This window comes from Colossoma macropomum, unplaced genomic scaffold (assembly GCF_904425465.1).
Source record: "Colossoma macropomum unplaced genomic scaffold, Colossoma_macropomum, whole genome shotgun sequence".
In the NCBI taxonomy this organism is placed as follows: domain Eukaryota; kingdom Metazoa; phylum Chordata; class Actinopteri; order Characiformes; family Serrasalmidae; genus Colossoma; species Colossoma macropomum.
In genome coordinates this window covers 2,700,074-2,721,158 of record NW_023494801.1, presented here as the reverse complement: position 1 = coordinate 2,721,158, position 21,085 = coordinate 2,700,074, and the positions used below count along the sequence as shown (strand labels likewise).

The window sequence follows — 21,085 nt, the reverse complement described above, 5'->3', positions numbered from 1 at the left end:
CCCCCATCAGATAAACAGCACTTAAAGCTTTCATCTCTGAGAGAGAGGAGAAAATCAAGCTGCTTCAGATCTGAAAACATCCACAGGTGTTTCTGTCCATCCTTCCACTGTGAGAAGACGACTCAGCGCTGTGGGTCTGAAAGGATGTGTAGCTGATCAAGAAGAACCTCACTGAGAAAAGGAGACGGACACATCAAACAAAGAAGCTGAACGATGGACTGACCACCCCAGAGTCCAGACCTCAACACCACTGAATGTGTTTGATACTTCAGAAAATGATCAACCAGCTTCTAAGACTGAACTTTGGAGGTGTGTCTGCAGATTCTTTGAGGAACTGAAAGTGAGTCTCCTGAAAAGAACGGAAGCTTTAATAAAGGTGAAGAGTGACTCACTGACTCACACAGCTGAGATTAGATTTACTTATTGAGGCTGCAACAACTAATAATTTGTGTGGCAGTTTTGACTGGAAATGAATAAATAAATGGAGGGTGGTCTGACTTTTGCACAGGGCTGTACAATGTCCTGATCAGATATTTAAATACTGCAATTTCAATATCGCTGCTGTCGGAAGAAAACCTTGTATCTCCATTTTTGTTGTTTTTTAGTTTTTGACATAATTTGACATTTCCTGATGATCTTTACATTGTGTGTAAATTTCATGATGAATGGACTAAAATAAATGACCCAAAATGACTTGGAAAAAATTCTGGTTCCATTGACTTACATCAAAAGTAGAGTATGTTTTTTCCTTCTCCTGTAAAGTTACCATTTTGGTGATACCTGCTTTTCTTCCGCAGCGATATGCTTTGCAGTATGCAAAAACTACATTGATGCCAGATGATTAACGATCAGCCTGCATTATTTTTCATCATATGAATGCCTTGATGCACCAAAACACCCACAGAAAATCCAATGGAACGTGCGACTTTTGCACAGAACACAGTGAAAAACATCTCTTGTTTGCATATTGCAGCGTGCTGTGATATCAGTACTGCAAAGGTCAATATCGCTGCAATGATTAACAGTTATATTGTGCAGTCCTACACATCGCCTACATGAGAGAAAACTATGACTCCCAAAAACGTCCATCAATCAAAGGCATGTTAACGCGTCTCTCCCCTGACTGTGGACACGGCTGCCACTTCAACATGACAACCCACAGCATTAACCAGCCCTTACACGGAAAACATCAACACACACATACATACCGAAAACCTCTCACTGCTATCACCGCTCACTGCCCACTCACACTAAAGCACTCCAGTGGAGAGAGTGACTCACACACACGTCTGTTATCGTACCTTGTCAGAGTGCGAGTTCATGTGTATGACCCATGTGTAATATATATGTAGGTATCTATAAGTAACAACATCCAGTACTGGTCAAAATTTTATATGAAAAGCTATTTAATTAGGAAGTAATCATTTATTTATACACAGAAATATAATTTAAACAATGAGTAGTGATCTTATGTATGTTTGTTCAATCATTTTCAAAGCTCTCCTCGAGGAAGCCCAGTTTTGTTTATCATCATCATCATCCAATATCTCTTTTAGCTAATCAATACCTCATTAAAATAAATTGAAAAAATAAAAGGTGTGCTGTAGTGATGGATGGATGGATGGATGGATAGCAGCTGTTGGAACGACACCTTGTCCCTCCAAAATGGAAACTTGACAGCAGAAGGAAAAAGTATTCTTAACTGTGAATGAAAGTGAAAATGAATAGGTTTTTTTCCAAGCATTTTGGAGCATTTCTGTTGGTTCATCATGAAATTCTGGCACAATAAACGTCAGCTGGCATTTTCAAATTCTGTAAAAAAGTACAAAATGGCAAAAATATAAACGCAAGGTTTTGTTTCAACAGCAGTGAAAAAATAAATAAATAAATAAATATATATATATATATACACGTAGTCGCTGTCTAAAGAAAACCATGTTCCTGCATTTTTGTCAATTTTTACATTATTTCACATTCGCATTACATTATTGTCTACATTATTTTAACACAACAGCTGTATTTTAAGTTGTGTGAAAATTTCATGATGAATGGACCAATAAAAATGCTCTAAAATCACTTGAAATAAAATGTCTTTATATTATCTTGCATTGATTGGTAAGGGTGTTTTTGCGCTCTCCTGTAAAGTTACTATTTTGGAGATACTTATTTTTCTTTGGACAGCAACTAATATATATATATATATATATATATATGGTTGGAAGTCAATAAGAAAAAAAACAGGCAAAAAAAATGGATTGGATTTGATTGGGTTTTAATAAATCACCAACAATTTGGAACACTAAACAGAAGAACAATAGAGAATGTACAGCTTGCCATAATTTTAATATAATAATAATTCTGTGATTTAGTGAAGTAGAAATGAGTTTTGTTACACTGGTAACATAATAAGAGCTCAACAGGCTGCAAAAGGCTGCAGCAGGACAACAGGATGGGGTTAGGTGGGAGGGGCTCTACCGCAACATGAGACCATGGATGTTTATTCTACGGTTGCAGAATCATTATATACCATATACATTATACACCAATCAGACATAACATTCTGACCACCTCCTTGTTTCTACACTCATTGTCCATTTTATCAGCTCCACTTACTATATAGGTGCACTTTGTAGTTCTACAGTTACAGACTGTAGTCCATCTGTTTCTCTGCATACTTAACACCACCACGTCAGTGTTACTGCAGTGCTGAGAATGATCCACCACCCAAATAATACCTGCTCTGTGAGGGTCCATGGGGGTCCTGACCACTGAAGAACAGGGTAAAAGGGGGCTAACAAAGTATCAGAGAAACAGATGGACTACAGTCTGTAACTGTAGAACTACAAAGTTCACCTATATAGTAAGTGGAGCTGATAAAATGGACAATGAGCACAGAAACAAGGAGGTGGTCAGAATGTGTAGCAGCAGATGAGCTGTCGTCATCTACAAGGTGGACTGACAAGGTAGGAGTGTGTAATAGAATGGACAGTGAGTGGACACACTGTTTAAAATCTCCAGCAGCACTGCTGTGTCTGATCCACTCATACCAGCACAACACACACTAATATATATATATATATATATATATATATATATATATATATATATATATATATTACAGACATATATATATGCCTATCCTTACTCTCAGAACATTACTGCCTGCAAACTGTACCAAAAAACACTCACGCGCATATATACCCACACGCACACAGGTGTTCTGATTGTGCTCCACTCTAAAGTGCTTTAATGTCAAAAGCCTCCACAACTGTTCAGTTCTTTAACTGTCGCTGAAGAGGGTTTGTGTCCACGCAGGTTATTTTACTGCTGTGATTAACCAGTAAAGCTGATGCATTCAGCTGTCATGAGGAAGACATAATTAATAGTAGAGGGGGGGTGTGTGCAACCCAGGGTAGTAATTATGCATATTTGCCTCCGTGCACCAGAAAAGACGACTGCATGATGTTGCTCCTTCCATCACAGATATCTGGAAGTGCTGCACTAAAATTCCACACAGTGCACACCGCACTACACTGTACCTTAAATTCTTAAAGGTAGAGTGCGAGTATGGTGCTGCAGCACAAGGCAAAAATGAGAGACCAGCCGTCATTCAGTTAATTTCCAGTCATTCAGTACAAGTTACTTATTTTTCAGCATCAGAAAATTAAACAGAAGCCTCAACAACTAATTACAATTTTAAAATTTTGTATTTACAGTGTCCACTCTTTACCTTTATTACAGCTCCAATGCTTTTCAGGAGACAGTTTCTCAAATAAATCTCTCCCTTGGTTTAGCATTTTCCCATTACTCTGAAACATCAGCAGCTTCTTTAATTATTCTATGGAGTTTTTAGAAATTGCTTTTTTTAAATTTATTTTTCTTTCTCCTTCCTTACGCAAGTGGGTTCTTCACAGAAATACCTCCTTAAAAATGAATAACTTGTACTTAATGGCTGATTTGACTGGAAATTAAATGAAAGGTTGTCTCTGACTTTTTGCACAACACTGCATATGTATCTTTCAGTCACTTTGACAAATATTTGCTGCGCTAAAACCTCCAAAAAGACAAGCAGGGGGGAAAAAAATTCTTCATTCTTCACTTTTAATGTATGTTGTGTAAATGTTAAGTCATTTTTGACTGTAACTAGAGCTAAGAGGTTTGTAAATGTTAACGTAATAGATATTAAAAGACATTCTTGGGAAACTGAGTGTGAAATGTGCTGCGGCTCACTCACTCTGAGATATGCACGAAGATGTCAGCGCCTCCGTCCAACGGTTTGATGAAGCCGTGCCCTTTAGATCGTGAAAAGCACTTGCACACCCCAGAAAAGACGGGTCCCTCCGAGGCTCGAGCAGAGCTGCAGGGATAAAACACACCAAAAACACACATCATGCACTTTACTCTTCTGGCTTTCTGCAGGACTGTGTTTTGTAAAGAAACTGAAGAACTAAAAAAAATGGTAACACTTTATTTGGAGTGGTCTTTGTAGATAATTGATAAACTCTGAATGGATTATCAGTAACACATCAACAACATATCAGTGAAGTAGCTGTAGTGAAGCATCTGAATACAGTGATGTAAATAACTTGTAGATGTTCTGTTGATACATTACTTACATTAAGTAGACCTACTGGCCCTAATCCTAACCCTAACCTTAACCTCAACCCAAAACCTAATCCTAACCCTCACCCTGGCCCTAATCCTAACCTTAACCTTAACCTCAACCCAAAACCTAATCCTAACCCTCACCCTGGCCCTAATCCTAACCTTAACCTTAACCTCAACCCAAAACCTAATCCTAACCCTCACCCTGGCCCTAATCCTAACCTTAACCTCAACCCAAACCCTAATCCTAACCCTCACCCTGCCCTAAACCTAAACCAAACCTTAACCTCAACCCAAAACCTAATCCTAACCCTCACCCTGCCCTGATCCTAAACCCAAAACCTAATCCTAACCCTCGCCCTGGCCCGAATCCTAAACCAAACCTTAACCTCAACCCAAAACCTAATCCTAACCCTCACCCTGCCCTGATCCTAATCCTAACCTTAACCTCAACCCAAAACCTAATCCTAACCCTCACCCTGCCCTGATCCTAAACCCAAAACCTAATCCTAACCCTCGCCCTGGCCCTAATCCTAATCCTAACCTTAACTTCAACCCAAAACCTAATCCTAACCCTCACCCTGCCCTAATCCTAAACCAAACCTTAACTTCAACCCAAAACCTAATCCTAACCCTCACCCTGCCCTGATCCTAAACCCAAAACCTAATCCTAACCCTCGCCCTGGCCCTAATCCTAATCCTAACCTTAACCTCAACCCAAAACCTAATCCTAACCCTCACCCTGCCCTGATCCTAATCCTAACCTTAACCTCAACCCAAAACCTAATCCTAACCCTCACCCTGCCCTAATCCTAAACCAAACCTTAACTTCAACCCAAAACCTAATCCTAACCCTCACCCTGGCCCTAATCCTAATCCTAACCTTAACCTCAACCCAAAACCTAATCCTAACCTCACCCTGGCCCTAATCCTAATCCTAACCTTAACCTCAACCCAAAACCTAATCCTAACCTCACCCTGGCCCTAATCCTAATCCTAACCTTAACCTCAACCCAAAACCTAATCCTAACCCTCACCCTGGCCCTAATCCTAACCCTTGTATGTTTTTGACAGGTTACTGAGAGTCTGTTGAGTGTTTGTTTCATCTAAAAGGAAACTCAAAATGAAGTCACCAAAAAAACTGTGTTAACACGACCAGTGATGTGGAAACCAGTTTAACCAGTTTAAAACTATGTAGCAGCTTTCACAAAATCAATGATAAAGAGCTGTGTTTCCATGCTTTCTTACAAGGGCTGCACAACATTTCATCACTGTCCAAAGAAAAACAAGTATCTCCAAAACAGCAACTTTACAGGAGAAGACAAAAACACTCCGACCTTTCAATGTAAGTTAATGTAAAGAGATTTTAGAGCGTTTCTATGGGACCATTCATCACGATTTTTTCATACAACGTAAAGGACAGCTGGTCTGTTGAAATGATGTAGAAAAATAAAAATCGACAAAAATGGAGATGATTTTTTTGGACAGTGACGATATGATCTATGATTTTTTATTGCAGCCATTATCCCCACAGTATTAATATCGCTACGGGCTGCAAATGCAAGGATCGGTATTGTATGTTCTATGTAGTGTAGAAGTCTAAGCTGTATCGTGTTCCCAGCACACTGTGGATGTTTTGCAAAAGAAAAAATTTGTAACCACATCTCTTTATGCTTTCACCAATTATTATGTGTTACAGTGATTATTATGCAAATGCTGATGCGGATTTTCATTGTCAGTGAGGTGCTTACTCTTAAAAACTAGGTACACCCAATCAAACCATCAGATTGTATTACACAACTACATCAGAATCCATCTCTGATAAGTTTAAAGAATATAAAGTGAGCAGGTCTCTTAGGGCGTCTTCACACTTGGCCCGTTTCAGCGTCTGTAAACATGCCAAACGAACTCAGTCCTTCTGAACGGCCCCAAAAACGAACCGAACTAAGAGCACCTCTCCAGTTCGTTTGTAGTTAGATTGATTTGTACATTGTGAAAACAAAACGGCCTCTGTCCGCTTTAGCTTTGCTTTACGGTGAAGACCTCGAGGCTCAGCGCACACACAGCCACGGTCTTCAGCACTTCAGCAGGTAAAAACAGACCAAGGATCATTTATAAGGTTCTACTTAGGACAAAGTCTGTCCGTGATCTGCGACAAGGCAGCAGCCCTGACATATTAAAGCGATAAGATGCGAGAGCCCGTGTGATTTTACCGTGTTAAAGGCTCGAGCTGGGCATGCAACTCAATTTTAACCTCTTATAGACCAGGGTATATTTCGGTTTTTCCATCTGAATTTACATGACCAAATCGTAAGGCAAATTAATCAGTAACTGCATAAATGTAAATTTTTATTTTATTTATTTATTTTTATAAACAGAAAATGTGTTTTTATGATCATACACATATTGCTGTATGCTTACAATTTACTGCTGAAAGCCAAAAATGTTAGACGCTCTTTGTATTATTTTATAAAAATAATGTTTACAGAGCAGATCACTGAAGAGACGCCATCTGTTTATAGTTTATAGCTCAGATTTGTGGAAAAATGGGTCGACTTTCAGTAGAAAAAACAATTGGTGAGTTCAGCTTCTTTTATTATAAGGGTTTAAGATTACATCACCCATCGATTTGACTGGAAAGAAGACAGTCACAGCTCTCATACGACCCCCACCTTTTGAATGTAGCTTATGAAATATGAAAGTTATGAAGAATATGACGAAGTGCGTTTTGGAGCCACTGGTGGTCCCAATGAGTTGAAAAGGTTAAGCTGCTTTCACACTGAACTCTGAATGAATGAAGCTCCACCCGAGTTTTGCCGGGTGGAGCTCAGTGAGGAGCATAGCTGAAAACGGAGCCCACCGCAGCAGACCCGCAGGGGCATTTTTCCAATTTTGCGAGATGCACTTCGGCCAATCGTTTCAGCACGGCCAATAGGAGAGCAGCAGGCGGGCCTGGTGGTTCCTCTCGCCACCTTAAAGGTCAGATTTATCAGAGAACGCTGCCCACTTTGCAAGCGCTGTGCTCGTGAGTGCTGTGAAAGGGGTCTGAGTTCTAATGGAGCTCGTGGTCTGAACAAGAAGTGGTCTGAGATCTCAAAGGACCAGAAAGAAACCTGAGTCCTCTTTATAGTTCACTTACACTGTGTACACAAAATGAACTGAGGTCATCTGCAGTTGGTTCCCTTCCAGGTTCACATTTAACAGAACTCAGTTTGGTTCTTTTAAAACGAACTATATGTGAAAACACTGTTAGATCCGTGGACTCAGGTCACAGGTCACGGGTCACAGGTCCAAACTAAACAGGATGAAGCAGCATTCAGCTGTTACGCTGCTGCAACTGGAACACACTGTCAGAGGATCTTAGACGTGGCCCAAACGTCTCTGAATAACATTTAAGTCCTTTGAGCCTCATTCACCACTTAAGTGTGTTCTTGAGAAAGGCTCTAAGAAAAAGTCTACGTCAGATTCAAGACGTGTTCTTAAAGCCAGAACCGTTCTCACCTTCGTGCTCCTGAGTGTGTGTAGATTCTGTTCTTACCCAAGAACAAATCCCACATAAGAAAACACTGATGAATGTCAGAATCTTTGTGAAAACCGGGTAAGTGGTTATTTTTTTTTTTTTAATTTTTACCCGATTTTCTCCCCAATTTAGTCGTCTCCAACTCCACCCGCTAGTTAGGACTCCCCCAATCACACGATGCTATCAACGCTAGGAGGGTGAAGGCAAACACAGGCTTCCTCCGAGACCTGTGAAGCACCACCGCTTCTTTTCGAGCTGCCGCTCACGCAACGTCACTGGACAGCCGAACGCGCTCGGAGGAAAGCGCCAACCGCCAGATCTGTTACGTCAGCTAACAGACAACTGCGCTGACTAGCATCGCGCTCAGTGATGGGGGGAGAAGGAGGGGCCATCCTACCCACCCAGAGAGAGCGAGGCCAATTGTGCTCTCTCGGACTCCCGGCTACGGACGGCTGTAGCATCACCAGGGATCGAACTCGCGATCTCCTGATGATAGGGCCAACGCTTAGACGGTTGCGCCACTCGGGAGCCCCCAGGTTAAGTGGGTTTTAAGAAATTTCTTCTTAAGGACGGCTGGTGAATGAGGCCCTTTTTGTCTTTAAATTCAGTTTATGTTTTTATTTTGCTTTTATGTACTGTGAACTTCGCTTTAATTCTGTTTTATTACCTTTAGGTGACTGTGACCTTCTTAATGTTCTCTTAAGCACTTTGTCTTTATTTTTCCCTTTAATATTCCTTTTTTTTTCATGTAAAGCCTTTGTGTATGAAATGTGCTGTATAAATAAACTAGCCTTGCCTATTGTATACAGTGTTTCCTCTACGATTTTGTTTCAGCAGCGGTTTCAGGCTCAGGCCGTCAGTCTTACCTGTTTAATTCTGTACATTTTCTCGCTGTAAAGTTGTAAACAAACAAGATATTGATCTTCCTTGGGCACCTTGGCTCAACTCAACTCTGATTGTTCACACAATGTTCATTCGCTTCCTGTAACCACTGTTTCAAATTAAAAGCCCTCTGCAGAGTTATGTAATTGCTTTAGGACATTTCATAAAATTCTGAAGCAGCAGGCTGCAAGATATATACAGCGGAAACACTGGTATTTACTATAATCGTGGGAGACTTCTACTGTTTTGCCTCACAAAATCCATTTCTTCTTTTTACCCATACCCCTTGTTTTCGAGTGTCACCCTAACCCCTTGGAATGGAGTTAAAAAGGGTAGTGATTGAAATCTTGCCCTACGAAATGGGACAAACCTCAAATTTAAAAAAAAAAAACGAAACAAAACAAACATTGCTTCATTAACAGCTACCAGCGCTGCTCTGTAGGTGACCCTGCCAGTCTGCAGTGACAGCAGAGAGGGTAAAGTTCAGCTCCTCACTGCTGGGCTTTAGTTACATATAGGGAACCATATGCCTTCAAAGAGGGGGGCAATTATTTATTATCATCCCCCCTAATTCTTTAGTGATATGAAGTCAGATATTCTCCAGCTTCTTGTTCGCATTTTCCCGTTCCACCTTAAATGGAGCAGCAGTTACAATCAGGTGCTTCAGGTGTCAGAACTGCTGGACTATTTAAGGTGGAACGGGAAAATTAGCTAGCTAGCTACCGAGACATTAGCATGCTATTAGCGTTTTTTTATGCTTGTTATGAAGAAAATGACCAAAATACACTGAAACTACATTAAAGTAAGATAATACAATGATTATCGTAATTTTTTTACCCCACCCCTAGACGTGAACGCAGAAAACAGAGAGTTAAGGGCTAAATGGTAGGGGCACGGGGTGAAATGGGATTGGGCCAAAAAACACTTTTTGCTAGGGCTACAAAAAATATTTTGATATTTAATTATTAGTGTGAATTAACTGACTAAATAGTCCGTTTTTGGCTGTTCTGTGTTTGTTCTTAGTTGAATATATAGTAAATGATATGCAGTGAGCAGTAAATGAGTCACAGAGTGAACCATTCTGAATTCAAGGTTCGACTAATGGAACCAGAAAGAATAACAGGTAGATTAGTTGAGTAATAATAACAGTCGAAAGGTTGAAGGACTGCAGATACAGTCGTCAGCCCTAATGCAGGTGTGCATACTCACGCGGAGCAGGTGCGGTTGCGGCGGGTGGGCAGTGGGCTGGGGATCAAGTAGCCCCTCATGGGTGAGGGGGAGCGGTCCCTATGGCGGCAGGGGGGCAGACGCAGGGAGCTGGGCGATATCGGAGAGCTGGGGGACAGAGGGGGTGTGGTGGACGGGGCTGCCCGCACAGGGGACGTAGTCTCAGAAGACATGCTGCCCACAGGATGCCTTCAGCTCTGCCACTGGACACACTGGACACTGAGAAGAGGAGACAAACAGGAGTCTAAATGACGTCCACAGAGACACATTTGTTCACGCTCACCCACTCTGACAAACATCTGTCTCGTAGTTCCACTTCAGATTGTGTAGTGTGCAACGCCCCCTCCCACTACCCCATTCATCACTGGTCAGATTCTGACCACAGAGCCACTGCTGACCTGATATTATATGAGCGCGAGGTTGAGAGTGGTCCAAAAATAACCCGGCCAAAAGCAGCTCTGTGGTCAGAAACTAGTGACACACTTAATTTTTCAGTGAAAAGAGTGGAAAAAACCCCAAAAATAACCAAGAACGATGTTTTATTGATTTTTTAATGACAATTATTTGACACTCTACAGAGAATACATTTTAATGCACAATTACTGCTTATTTACTGAATTTAACATATTAATATATTGTGCAAAAGTTACGGAAACACAAAACCAAAGAACTTCTCCACTGCAGGTTTGACAGCACCTGAAAACACGACTCGATACACAGAATACGGCAAAACAACAGAAGCAGAAAGTCCCCACAAGCATGCCGACGCCATCTGCACCCTCAGCTTATCAAATGATGCAAACATTCATAAATGACTGCAAATGTTCAAAGAATAAATACAAACAAAGGAATTCATTGCTTTGGAAAACCAGAGAACGTTGCATGTCATGGCATTCACTGTACCCTACATACTGGAATAATTTAAGTAAGTATTTTATGTGATTTGTTGTCATTTGTCGTCAGTTTTTTGACCCAGTGTGTCCTAATTTTTGGCTTCGGTTTCAGCCTACAATTTCCACTCCAGTACATCACTATCAGCAGTTGACCACTGATGAAGGGCTAGTGGACAGCTGTGCATCAACAGATGGGCTACAGTCTCCAACACCAGCAAGGTGGAGCTACAAGAGAGGGGTTTCTGATAAAGAGGCCAGAGAAAGGCCCAATCCCATTTCGCCCCTTGCCCCTACTACCTAGCCCTCCGTTTTGGGTGTTCACGTCTAGGGGTAGGGTGTCCTGATTCTTCTTGAGATAGAGGGGTAGGGCGAAGTGTTAGAGGTAAATGACCCTCCAAACAGAGGTTTTGTAGAGACTCTAAACTGAGTGATATGAGAAAAAAAGAAAAACCAGCAAGATGGAGCACAAGCGACCAAAGAAACCCACAAATGTGAGAATTTTCTCTTAAAAATTATGATGACCATTAAATTATCTTTGATTAATGTCAATTCAACGTTGTATGGTCCTTTTCTTTATAACAAGCATAGAAATGTGTTAATAGCATGCTAATGTCTCGGTAGCTAGCTAGATAAATTTCCTGTTCCACCTTAAATAGTCCAGCAGTTCTGACGCCTGAAGTGCCAGAATGTAACTGCTGCTCCATTTAAGGTGAAACGGGAAAATTCGAATGAGAATCTGGAGAATATCTGACTTCAGCTTCATATCACTGAAGAATTAGGGGTGGGTGATAATAAATAATTGCCCCCCTCTTTGAAGTCATATGACCCCCTAAATGTAACTAAAGCCCAGCAGTGAGGAGCTGAACTTTACCCTCCTCTGCTGTCACTGCAGACTGGCAGGGTCGCCTACAGAGCAGCGCTGGTAGCTGTTAATGAAGTGCTGCTCTTTTTATTTGAGGGTCCCATTTCAGAGGGAAGATCTCAACCACTACCCTGTAACTCAGTTCTAAGGGGCAAGGAGACACTCGAAAACAAGGGGTAGGGGTAAAAACGAGAAATGGGACTGGGCCAGAACTTGCTGGTTAGACACTAAGTGGGTTTGCATGTTAAGTAGCCAGCTGAATGTAGGGCAGTTCAGTTAAGCAGACATAAGCACTGTCTGAAACTCCTGATGAACTAACGATCCTCTCCTCCAAACAACCTTATCTGTTTTCAACACACCTTAAACCACCATCAACGTTTCAACTGACAACACGGTGCAGTTCGTTCTAGAAGATTATGTAACAAGTCTTTCCTCTTCCTCAACACAAAGCAAAACACCATTCTCTAGTCTGAGACAGGCCACACTTCAAAACCTACAGGGGAATTCCTTGAATGCAAAACAAAGTCATTCAGAGTGGCTCCGTTCTAGAGAAGCTTACAGTCTGAAGTTGTTAACAGAGTCAGAACTGTTTATAGTGGTGGTGATGGGAACCAGACATGCCCCTCTAAAAGCTCCCTCACACTTCCTTTCCCATGAAAACTTTTTTTTTCAGATTTTCCACTATTTTACTATTAGAACCAGAATCTTTATTTGTACTAAGTACCAGATGTACAAGAAACTCCTTTTGGTCCAGGTGTCAACAAGACAGTACATAAACAACCGGTGAGTAATGTAAAGGATGTGCAATGGGAGTTCAGTACAGTTATAATCAAGTACTGAAAGTCATGGCGACCCCTGGTTCCTATCACCACCACTGTGAAGACATCCGAGTCTCTACAATCAGCCATTTCACACCAAACCACTCGGAATGACATTGTTTACATCTCAACCATTTATTTATGCAGAACTTTTGAAAAATTGGTGGAATTCCCCTTAAAAGAGCCCTTATCCATTATATAGCCCCATTTTTTTCCTCTTTAATATGTTGGGCTGGTTTTATGCACCAAAAACGTTAAATCATTTGTATATGAGCACTTCATAAACTCTATTTATTCCTTAGGATTAAACAGGCTGTTTCTGTTTCTGTGCCTTTAAAACTTGATTTTTTAAATAAATTACCTCTTTTCTGAGGCTGTCTTGTATACAATGCAGTCTAGGCTAGAAAATTCTTTATGGCTTATGAATGGGTGCAGCTAAGGGGCTGCAGGCTTATTATTATCATCACCACTGAGCAGCTTTTCAGTCGGCAGCTGTGACAGAAGAACAGCTAAACAATCTGGAATCAGCCAGAAATGAACCCAACACCATTCGCCAAACTAAATGGGCTGTAAGATGCTTTACAGACTGGCTGGAACAAAACAACATTAATACTGATCTGGCAAAAACCGACAAAACTGAGCTGAACTTGATATTGCGGCAGTTTTATGGCTCAGTCTGCACTTCAGAAGGCGAGGCTTACAGCAGACTGAGCAGCGAGTGGGCGGAGCTCGTTTCTGATGTAGCAACAAGCTGCTTGTTAAGGAACTATAATTTGGCTGAAGGAACCGCGAACAAACCAAAAGAAACAACCCAAAATTCCTTGGAAAAAAGTCTGGTTCCATTGACTTACATTGAAAGTAGAGTATGTTTCTTCCTTCTCCTGTAAATTTACCATTTTGGAGATACGAGGTTTTGCTCCAAAAGCAGCGATATGTAAATGTGTTGGTTTTTGCTGACGTCACAAAAAATAACGCATTCAAAATGCAGCTTAGATTGTACATATTGACTGAACGGTACGTTTTGAAACTCTTGCCATGTTCACATATATAAAACTCTGATTTGTAACATACATTCCATAATATGAGGTAACTGGACGCTCCATTAAGAAAAGAAGTGATGCAACCAAGACAGTGCATTTGTGTTCCTGGCACTGCCATGTGGTTTCCCTGCATTTGCCTCAATAAATATCTCCATCTTGTCAATATAAATATTTGAAGGCATACAATTACTCTGTGAGCATAAATCCATTACTAATGCAAGATCTGGGAAGTACTATTTGACAACAGAGGGTATTAAAAACAGGGCTGGATATCAACCAGGCAGGGCTGGATGCTACATCCAGCTTTGATTTTCAGCGTCTCTGATTCCTCACCACAATAACACTGAACAGAATCCGTTCTGTCGGCCGCCAGGAGAGGCTTCTGTTTCCTGCAGTAACATTATCGTCCCGCAGGCCGCGGTCAGCTCCGCAGACAGATTCCATTTACAAGAACATCACACGAGCAGGGCATTTGGTTAAGCTGCCACAGAGATGGTATCTCCACCCAGCTGGAACCGGCCGGTGCCGCTCCAGGGGGAACGTGGGGGCAGGTGTTAACCAGTCGCCAGCTAATGGCCAGACTCTGGGCAGGAGCGGTGAGGCGGTGAATGTTAACACGCCGGGGCCACCGCGGGTCAGCGCCGGTGCTAATCGCAGCAGGAAACGGTAACGAAAGCATAATAATTCACCACCCTGCTCCTGACTCACATCCCTGTTACATCATCCGAGCTGTGATGACGCTCGTATGCTTAGCAGAGCTGAACAGACTATCGCATGTTAAACGTTATTGCGATATCGGCCTTTATACAACAGTTAGTTCCGGCCACGCAAGCTGATTGGTTGAGAAGCGTTCTAACCGTGCTGTTATTTCACCATAACAAACACAATCACAGATGACTTTGACAGCTGTAGGAGACGCTTACTTTGCCACAAACAGAAAATGGACACTTTTAAGATCACATTTGACCGACAGCCGATTTGGTCAGACTCTGAAGATGAGACGACACTAAATTCCCAAACTGTCATCACCACTGAGCAGCTTTTCAGTCGGCAGCTGTGACAGAAGAACAGCTAAACAACCTGGAATCAGCCAGAAATGAACCCAACACCATTCGCCAAACTAAATGGGCTGTAAGATGCTTTACAGACTGGCTGGAACAAAACAACATTAATATTGATCTGGCAAAAACTGACAAAACTGAGCTGAACTTGATATTGCGGCAGTTTTATGGCTCAGTCTGTACTTCAGAAGGCGAGGCTTCCAGCAGACTCAGCAGTGAGTGAGCAGAGTTTGTAGTAACAAGCTGCTTGTTAAGGAACTATAATTTGGCGGAAGGAACTGCGAACATTAAAACAAATTAAACGCCAAATCACAGCCGTGATGTTATTTCGCGATAACACACTCCCTCTGTGTTCTACCGCTTAAATATCACTGATATCACAGTATGCTGGAACATGCAGATGTGCCTCTATCCAATCAACATGCTGTGAGAATCTCTGATGCTCTAGTTGAGAGTCTATAGGTGTGTTTTTAACACACAGGGCAGTAGTGAACCACTGGCAGCACACAAGAATAAGACAGACACAGCAGTGTTGTTGGGGTTTTTACACATCAGTGTCACTGCTAGGCTGAGAGTGAACCGCCAAACGGAAATAGCGACTCTGTGGTCAGACACTAGGGATGTGCAAAGGTACTTGAGTACTCAGTTAACTATTTGAGGAGCCGGTATTTTCTAAAAAAAACACAATGAAACGATGATTTTGTTCACATTTGCATGTCATGTTGTACTTAGCCACTCTGAAAAACATACGCCTGAACATGAGCGCGATGCCAAAGATGCGCTGTTAAGGACATAACTGAGAAGGCCAAGACAGCACAGCTGACTAATAGGCTAGCCTGGTCTTAGGTAGGTCCAAAAACAATTAAAACATATTTCTCTGACAAATAACATGTTGCCACATCATCCACTGAGGAGAAAGTGACTTGTGTGGCTGCAACTAACGATTATTTTCATTGTGGATTAATCTGTTGATTATTTTCTCGACTAATCGAGACCAATTAGTTGTTTGGTCTATAAAATGTCAGAAAAAGGTGAAAAACGTCAATCAGTGTTTTCCAAAGCCCAAGATGACATCCTCAAATGTCTTTTCTTGTTCACACCCCAAAGATATTCAAGTTTGGTGTCACAGAGGAGCAAAGAAACCAGAAAGTATTCAAATTTAAGAAGCAGGATTTAGAGAATTTTTACTTTTTTAACATTTATTTACTCAAACCGATTAACTACCAAATTAAAGCCTACATTACCAAAAATGTTGTCTAAAGTTGTAAGTGGGGAAATGTAACCTAATAACACCAAACTTGTGGACTGCCTGTAGACGAGTTAGAACAATCAGATCCAACCAAATCCATCCAGATCCAACCAAAACCCCAATGTGTTGTGACATCACAACCATAACTTACCGGCTGTCTGGCACACTGTATTCAGCCTCAAGCCAGAAAAGGTGGATAATCTGAACTTCCTGGCCAAAAACAGGCCTGAACCTTAATTTATAAACATTTTTTGCAATTGTTGCAATAAAAAAAAATCGTTGCAACATTAGTCAGAAAAATTGCAATTATATATTTTTCCCAAATGATTCAGTCTTAGCTGTCACCTAAAAAAGGTAAGCCTACAACACTACATTATTTTTGGTCCCTTTTTTGCATTGTTTTGTCTTACTAACCAGTCTCTAGCTGTACACCAGCACTGTGGTCAAGGCATATTGTAATTAGTAGCAGGGATGTAACAATCCAACGATCCGTATCGATGCATCAATCAAATAAGCAAACAATCCGGTGTCATCAATGTGATGCATAAACATTAAGGCAGGCGTGTTAATTTTATTTTCACACCTGTTCCAACATTATCCACATGACTCCTCCCTGTAAGCTCCTACACTGTAGGGGGCAGCATGCAGTGTGAGCTTGTTGCGGTCCGTCAAATAAAGCCTCACCTGCGTGCTTGTGTTCACATTAACGAGCCTAACAATGAGGCAGCAATCTACCAGTCCTACGAGCAGAAGTAGCCAAGGCAAGTTTTACAGTTTCCTGTTGGTAACTAATCAAGAGTGTGGAAACATTTTGGTTTTAGAAAAAATAGCTAACAGACAGACAAGAGCTTTGCCATCTGTAAGTCTGAATTAAGACACTGAGGTAATAAACCAACGTCAGCTCACCTGAAATGGTGATTAAGCCAGTGGGTCAAACCGCATCACGGTGTACCACGGCAAATTTGATCGAAACTGGTATTAAAATCATCAGATCGTTGGCTGAAAGACTCAATGTAGGACCACATTGTGATGAAAATTGTGATTTACACCCCTAATTAGTAGCGGACAGTTCTTCCAAAGATATGAGTTTTGTCATAACTTTATACTGATCTGCCAAAAATAAGCATAGATAATGCAGAATACAGACAGTGTAAAACACTGTTTAGCTGAACAGGAATATTCATTAAAATTACAAAGAGAGAACACAGTTTGGAAAACACAGAGCCCTCACGAATAACAAAGTTCACTGGAAGAGAGTGTGTTTAATACAAATCTCAGACTTCTACCATATTTTCAGCATAATAAACTATTTTTTGGCTCAATTTGACTAATAATTTTGGAGTGCACTGTGAATATGAAGGTGTGTATGTAATACGATATTTCAGTTGGACCCCAAGAACTCACAAAAGCTTTACGGAGACTCCCAGGGCCTCTATGCCATGGCAACGCTGGCCTAAAGTCTCCCCCTGGACGCCATATGAGAATGGCTCTCTTTGTACCTTTAGATGGATTACATCATTCACCCCAATTACAGCTTTGCGCTGTCAGGCTCTGAATAAAGGGCTTGCATGCAGTCGGGCCCATAAACAGCAGTAAAAGCCTGGCCTAATTATGCCACAGTCATTGTCCACGGCCTGAGAGAGGCAGCGATGGGCATTTCTCTGCCTCTCCTCTGTCAGACGTGATCTCAGCCGGGCGATGGAGTCAACACTGAAATCAGTTTACTGAGAACTGTCTATCACCTACAGGCCTGCTTATATACAGTCTAAAACCCCAAAAGTCTTTCGCAAGAAAGCTGGAGAGTAATAGTGACATATTTCTGTTTTTGAAACAAATATTGAGAAGTTCGAAATGTTCGGAATTAAAAACACTTGCAAAAACTATTGCCAAATGGAGTTAACTGGCTAACTGTCACTACAGCGATGGAAACAGTATGTTTAGAGAGGGACTTAAGAATTTAGCTAAATATTCTGGTTAAAGCTGCGTGAGAACAGAAACCTATGTCACCATTATATTGCAGCATCCTACAACTGTGATATACCTAATGCCGGCCTCACACCAAGCGACTTTTCGAGCGATTTCACTGTCGCAGACAAATTTCCAATGTCAGAATAAAATCATGAGAGTTTTGCAAGAGTTGCGTCGCACTCGCGTAATCGTGATCGTTTAGTGTGAGGTGGTTAGGACGGCGGTCTTGGGTCAGTCTTTTTCTTGTCTTGACGCTGCGACAAAATCAACCATGTTTAATATTATCACTTAAGTTTTAAGTCTTGGATCACGCAAATAGTGAAGTGCCAGGGGCGTGCATGCGCGAGAGAGAGAGAGAGAGAGGGAGAGAGAGAGAGAGAGAAAAACAGCAATCATATTCACTTAAAATGTAAACTGGCTGTTATAATATTTCAGGTTCACTGAGTAACAGTGACGGTTCCTGTTACAGTGGTTTCTTATTTTGTTAGTTTTTTATGGTTTAGTTAATAACACCCAATCAGCGATGCTGAATCGCTGCATGTTTTGTTGACGTGTAAATCTTTGTCAAATTTAAAAAAGTAGCTGCACATTTTACAGGTTAACTGAAATTCTGGGTGATGATCTGCCAGAGTGTACAGTTCTACACTGAACAGCTCTGAGCCTCAGATCTTTACACGCCCAGCCAGCGTATCTTCCCATCTGTACCCCTACAGAGTGGAAGGAAAACTGTTTATCTGCTTGTAAATTTCCACCAGGTGCATGATGGGAAATAATCTCAAAAATCTAGTTGCAGTCTTGCAAAAAGTGACACCGCAAGATTCCCAGTCTTTGCAAAATTCTAGTCTGTGATTAAAAACTACGACATTGTCTTTAGATGAGAGAGGGAGTCAGACTTTAGTCTTTCAAAAGTCTTTTCAAAGTCTTCTAGCGTACGGCTAGCATAAGACTGGCCTGCATTAAAATGCCTCGATTCATCCAAACACCCAAAGAATTTCTGTGTTTGGTCAGAACGCTCAGAGCACACAATAAAACATTTAACAACTGGGCTCCCGAGTGGCGCAACCGTCTAAGCGTTGTCCCGGTCATCAGGAGATCGCGAGTTCGATCCCTGGTGATGCTGCAGCCGTCCGTAGCCGGGAGTCCGAGAGAGCACAATTGGCCTCGCCCTCTCTGGGTGGGTGGGACGGCCCCTCCTTCTCCCCCCATCACTCACTCAGCGCGATGCCAGTCAGCGCAGGCGTCTGTTAGCTGACGCAGCAGATCTGGCGGTTGGCGCTTTCCTCCGAGCGCGTTCAGCTGTCCAGTGACGTTGCGTGAGCGGCAGCTCGAAAAGAAGCGGTGGTTGGCTTCACAGGTCTCGGAGGAAGCCTGTGTAGCCTTCGCCCTCCTAGCGTTGATAGCATCGTGTGATTGGGGGAGTCCTAACTAGCAGGGTGGAATTGGCTACGACTAAATTGGGGAGAAAAATGGGGTAAAAATAAAAAAAAAACAAAAAAAAAAACATTTAACAACTGTTCACTCTCTGTTTTTGACCTCTCAAAATTTATCACAAAAAAGTATACATGTGACTTTTTTGACATGATTCAGCCCTAAAATATCCTGGCTCCAGATTTCCACTTGAAAGACATCTGGAGTTTTAGGCATATGAGGTTTGCTCAGTGTTTACTTTGGGGGTTTTAGCTGTAACAGGTGCCAATCTAACCTCAGTGTGTGAGAAGACAGTACTTTAGTCTGGCTGGACCTCACTACGGGTTATTCAGCTGCTTCTAAACAGTGCTATATTACAGCTACCAAGAGCTAAAAGTACTTATGACCAGAGTTATCATGATAAGTTACATCTCAATGTGTCACAATATGCTTTTCTGAACATATCGTGGACATTGGCAGTACTTAAAACTCACTGTCCAACTGTACTGTGTTAATTGGTCCTGGTTATGTGGATTTAGTGCAGCACAGTGTGTGAAATACTGTATGGATTCACAATTTTTGATAGCATTTTTAAAATTTAGCACTACTTTGCCTGTTTAACTTCTCAGATGTTAGAAAAAATAAATATCGTGACACTCAGGCCCAATCCCATTTCGCCCCTCGCCCCTACCACTTAGCCCTTACCCCTCCGTTTGGCGCATTCACGTCTAGGGGTCGGGCGTCCCAATTTTTGCTGCAGTAGAGGGGTAGGGTGAAGTGATAGGGCTGCATGGCCCTCCAAACGGAGGTTTGTCAGAGTGCATTATTGTATTATCTTAGTTTAATGACATTTCAATGTATTTTGGTCGTTTTCTTCATAACAAGCATAAGAAATCACTAGTAATATGCTCAGTCTCGGTAGATAGCTTGCTAGATTTCAAACCAGAAGCTGGCGAATATCTGACTTTCAGCTTCATATCACTGAAGAATTAGGGGTGGGTGATAATAAATAATTGCCCCCCTCTTTGAAGGCATATGATGCCCTAAATGTAACTAAAGCCCAGCAGTGAGGAGCCGAACTTTACCCTCCTCTGCTGTCACTGCAGACTGGCAGGGTCGCCTACAGAGCAGCGCTGGTAGCTGTTAATGAAGTGATGCTCTTTTTATTTGAGGGTCCCATTTCAGAGGGAAGATCTCAACCACTACCCTGTAACTCAGTTCCAAAGGCAAGGTGACACTCAAAAACAAGGGGTAGGGGTGAAAACAAGCAATAGGATTGGGGCTAAGTGTATTGTAAAAAAACCTCCCGAAGTATTATGATATTATACTTGGCCATATAACCATTTTTATGGTACAAAAACAGCGTAAAGCTGAAGAAATATCTGTCGAACTGCTGTGAAAATTGCTACAGCATTAGTAATAAAGGCTCTAATCAGGTACATTTTTGTTCATCAAGGTACAAACAGTGTAAATGTTCCCTCAAAGCTCCAACAGTGGTTTTAAGGTCTGATTGTGAACCTTAAATAAGTTTTTCCAGGTGAAAAGTTCGTATT

The 21,085-nt window shown here is 41.6% G+C and overlaps 1 protein-coding gene across 4 annotated transcripts in view; it reads right to left on the bottom strand.

Moving 5' to 3' along the window:
• carhsp1 (calcium regulated heat stable protein 1) overlaps positions 1-21,085 on the bottom strand; it is a 48,342-nt gene that overhangs the window by 2,480 nt on the left and 24,777 nt on the right. For all 4 annotated transcript variants that reach the window (XM_036589383.1, XM_036589384.1, XM_036589385.1 and 1 more), the window contains exons 2-3: positions 10,217-10,453; positions 4,235-4,357 (exon numbers count right to left, since the gene is read on the bottom strand). In XM_036589383.1, the coding sequence (XP_036445276.1) occupies positions 4,235-4,357; positions 10,217-10,407 (314 nt within the window). In that variant the 5' untranslated portion in view covers positions 10,408-10,453. The remainder of the gene's footprint in view (positions 1-4,234; positions 4,358-10,216; positions 10,454-21,085) is intronic.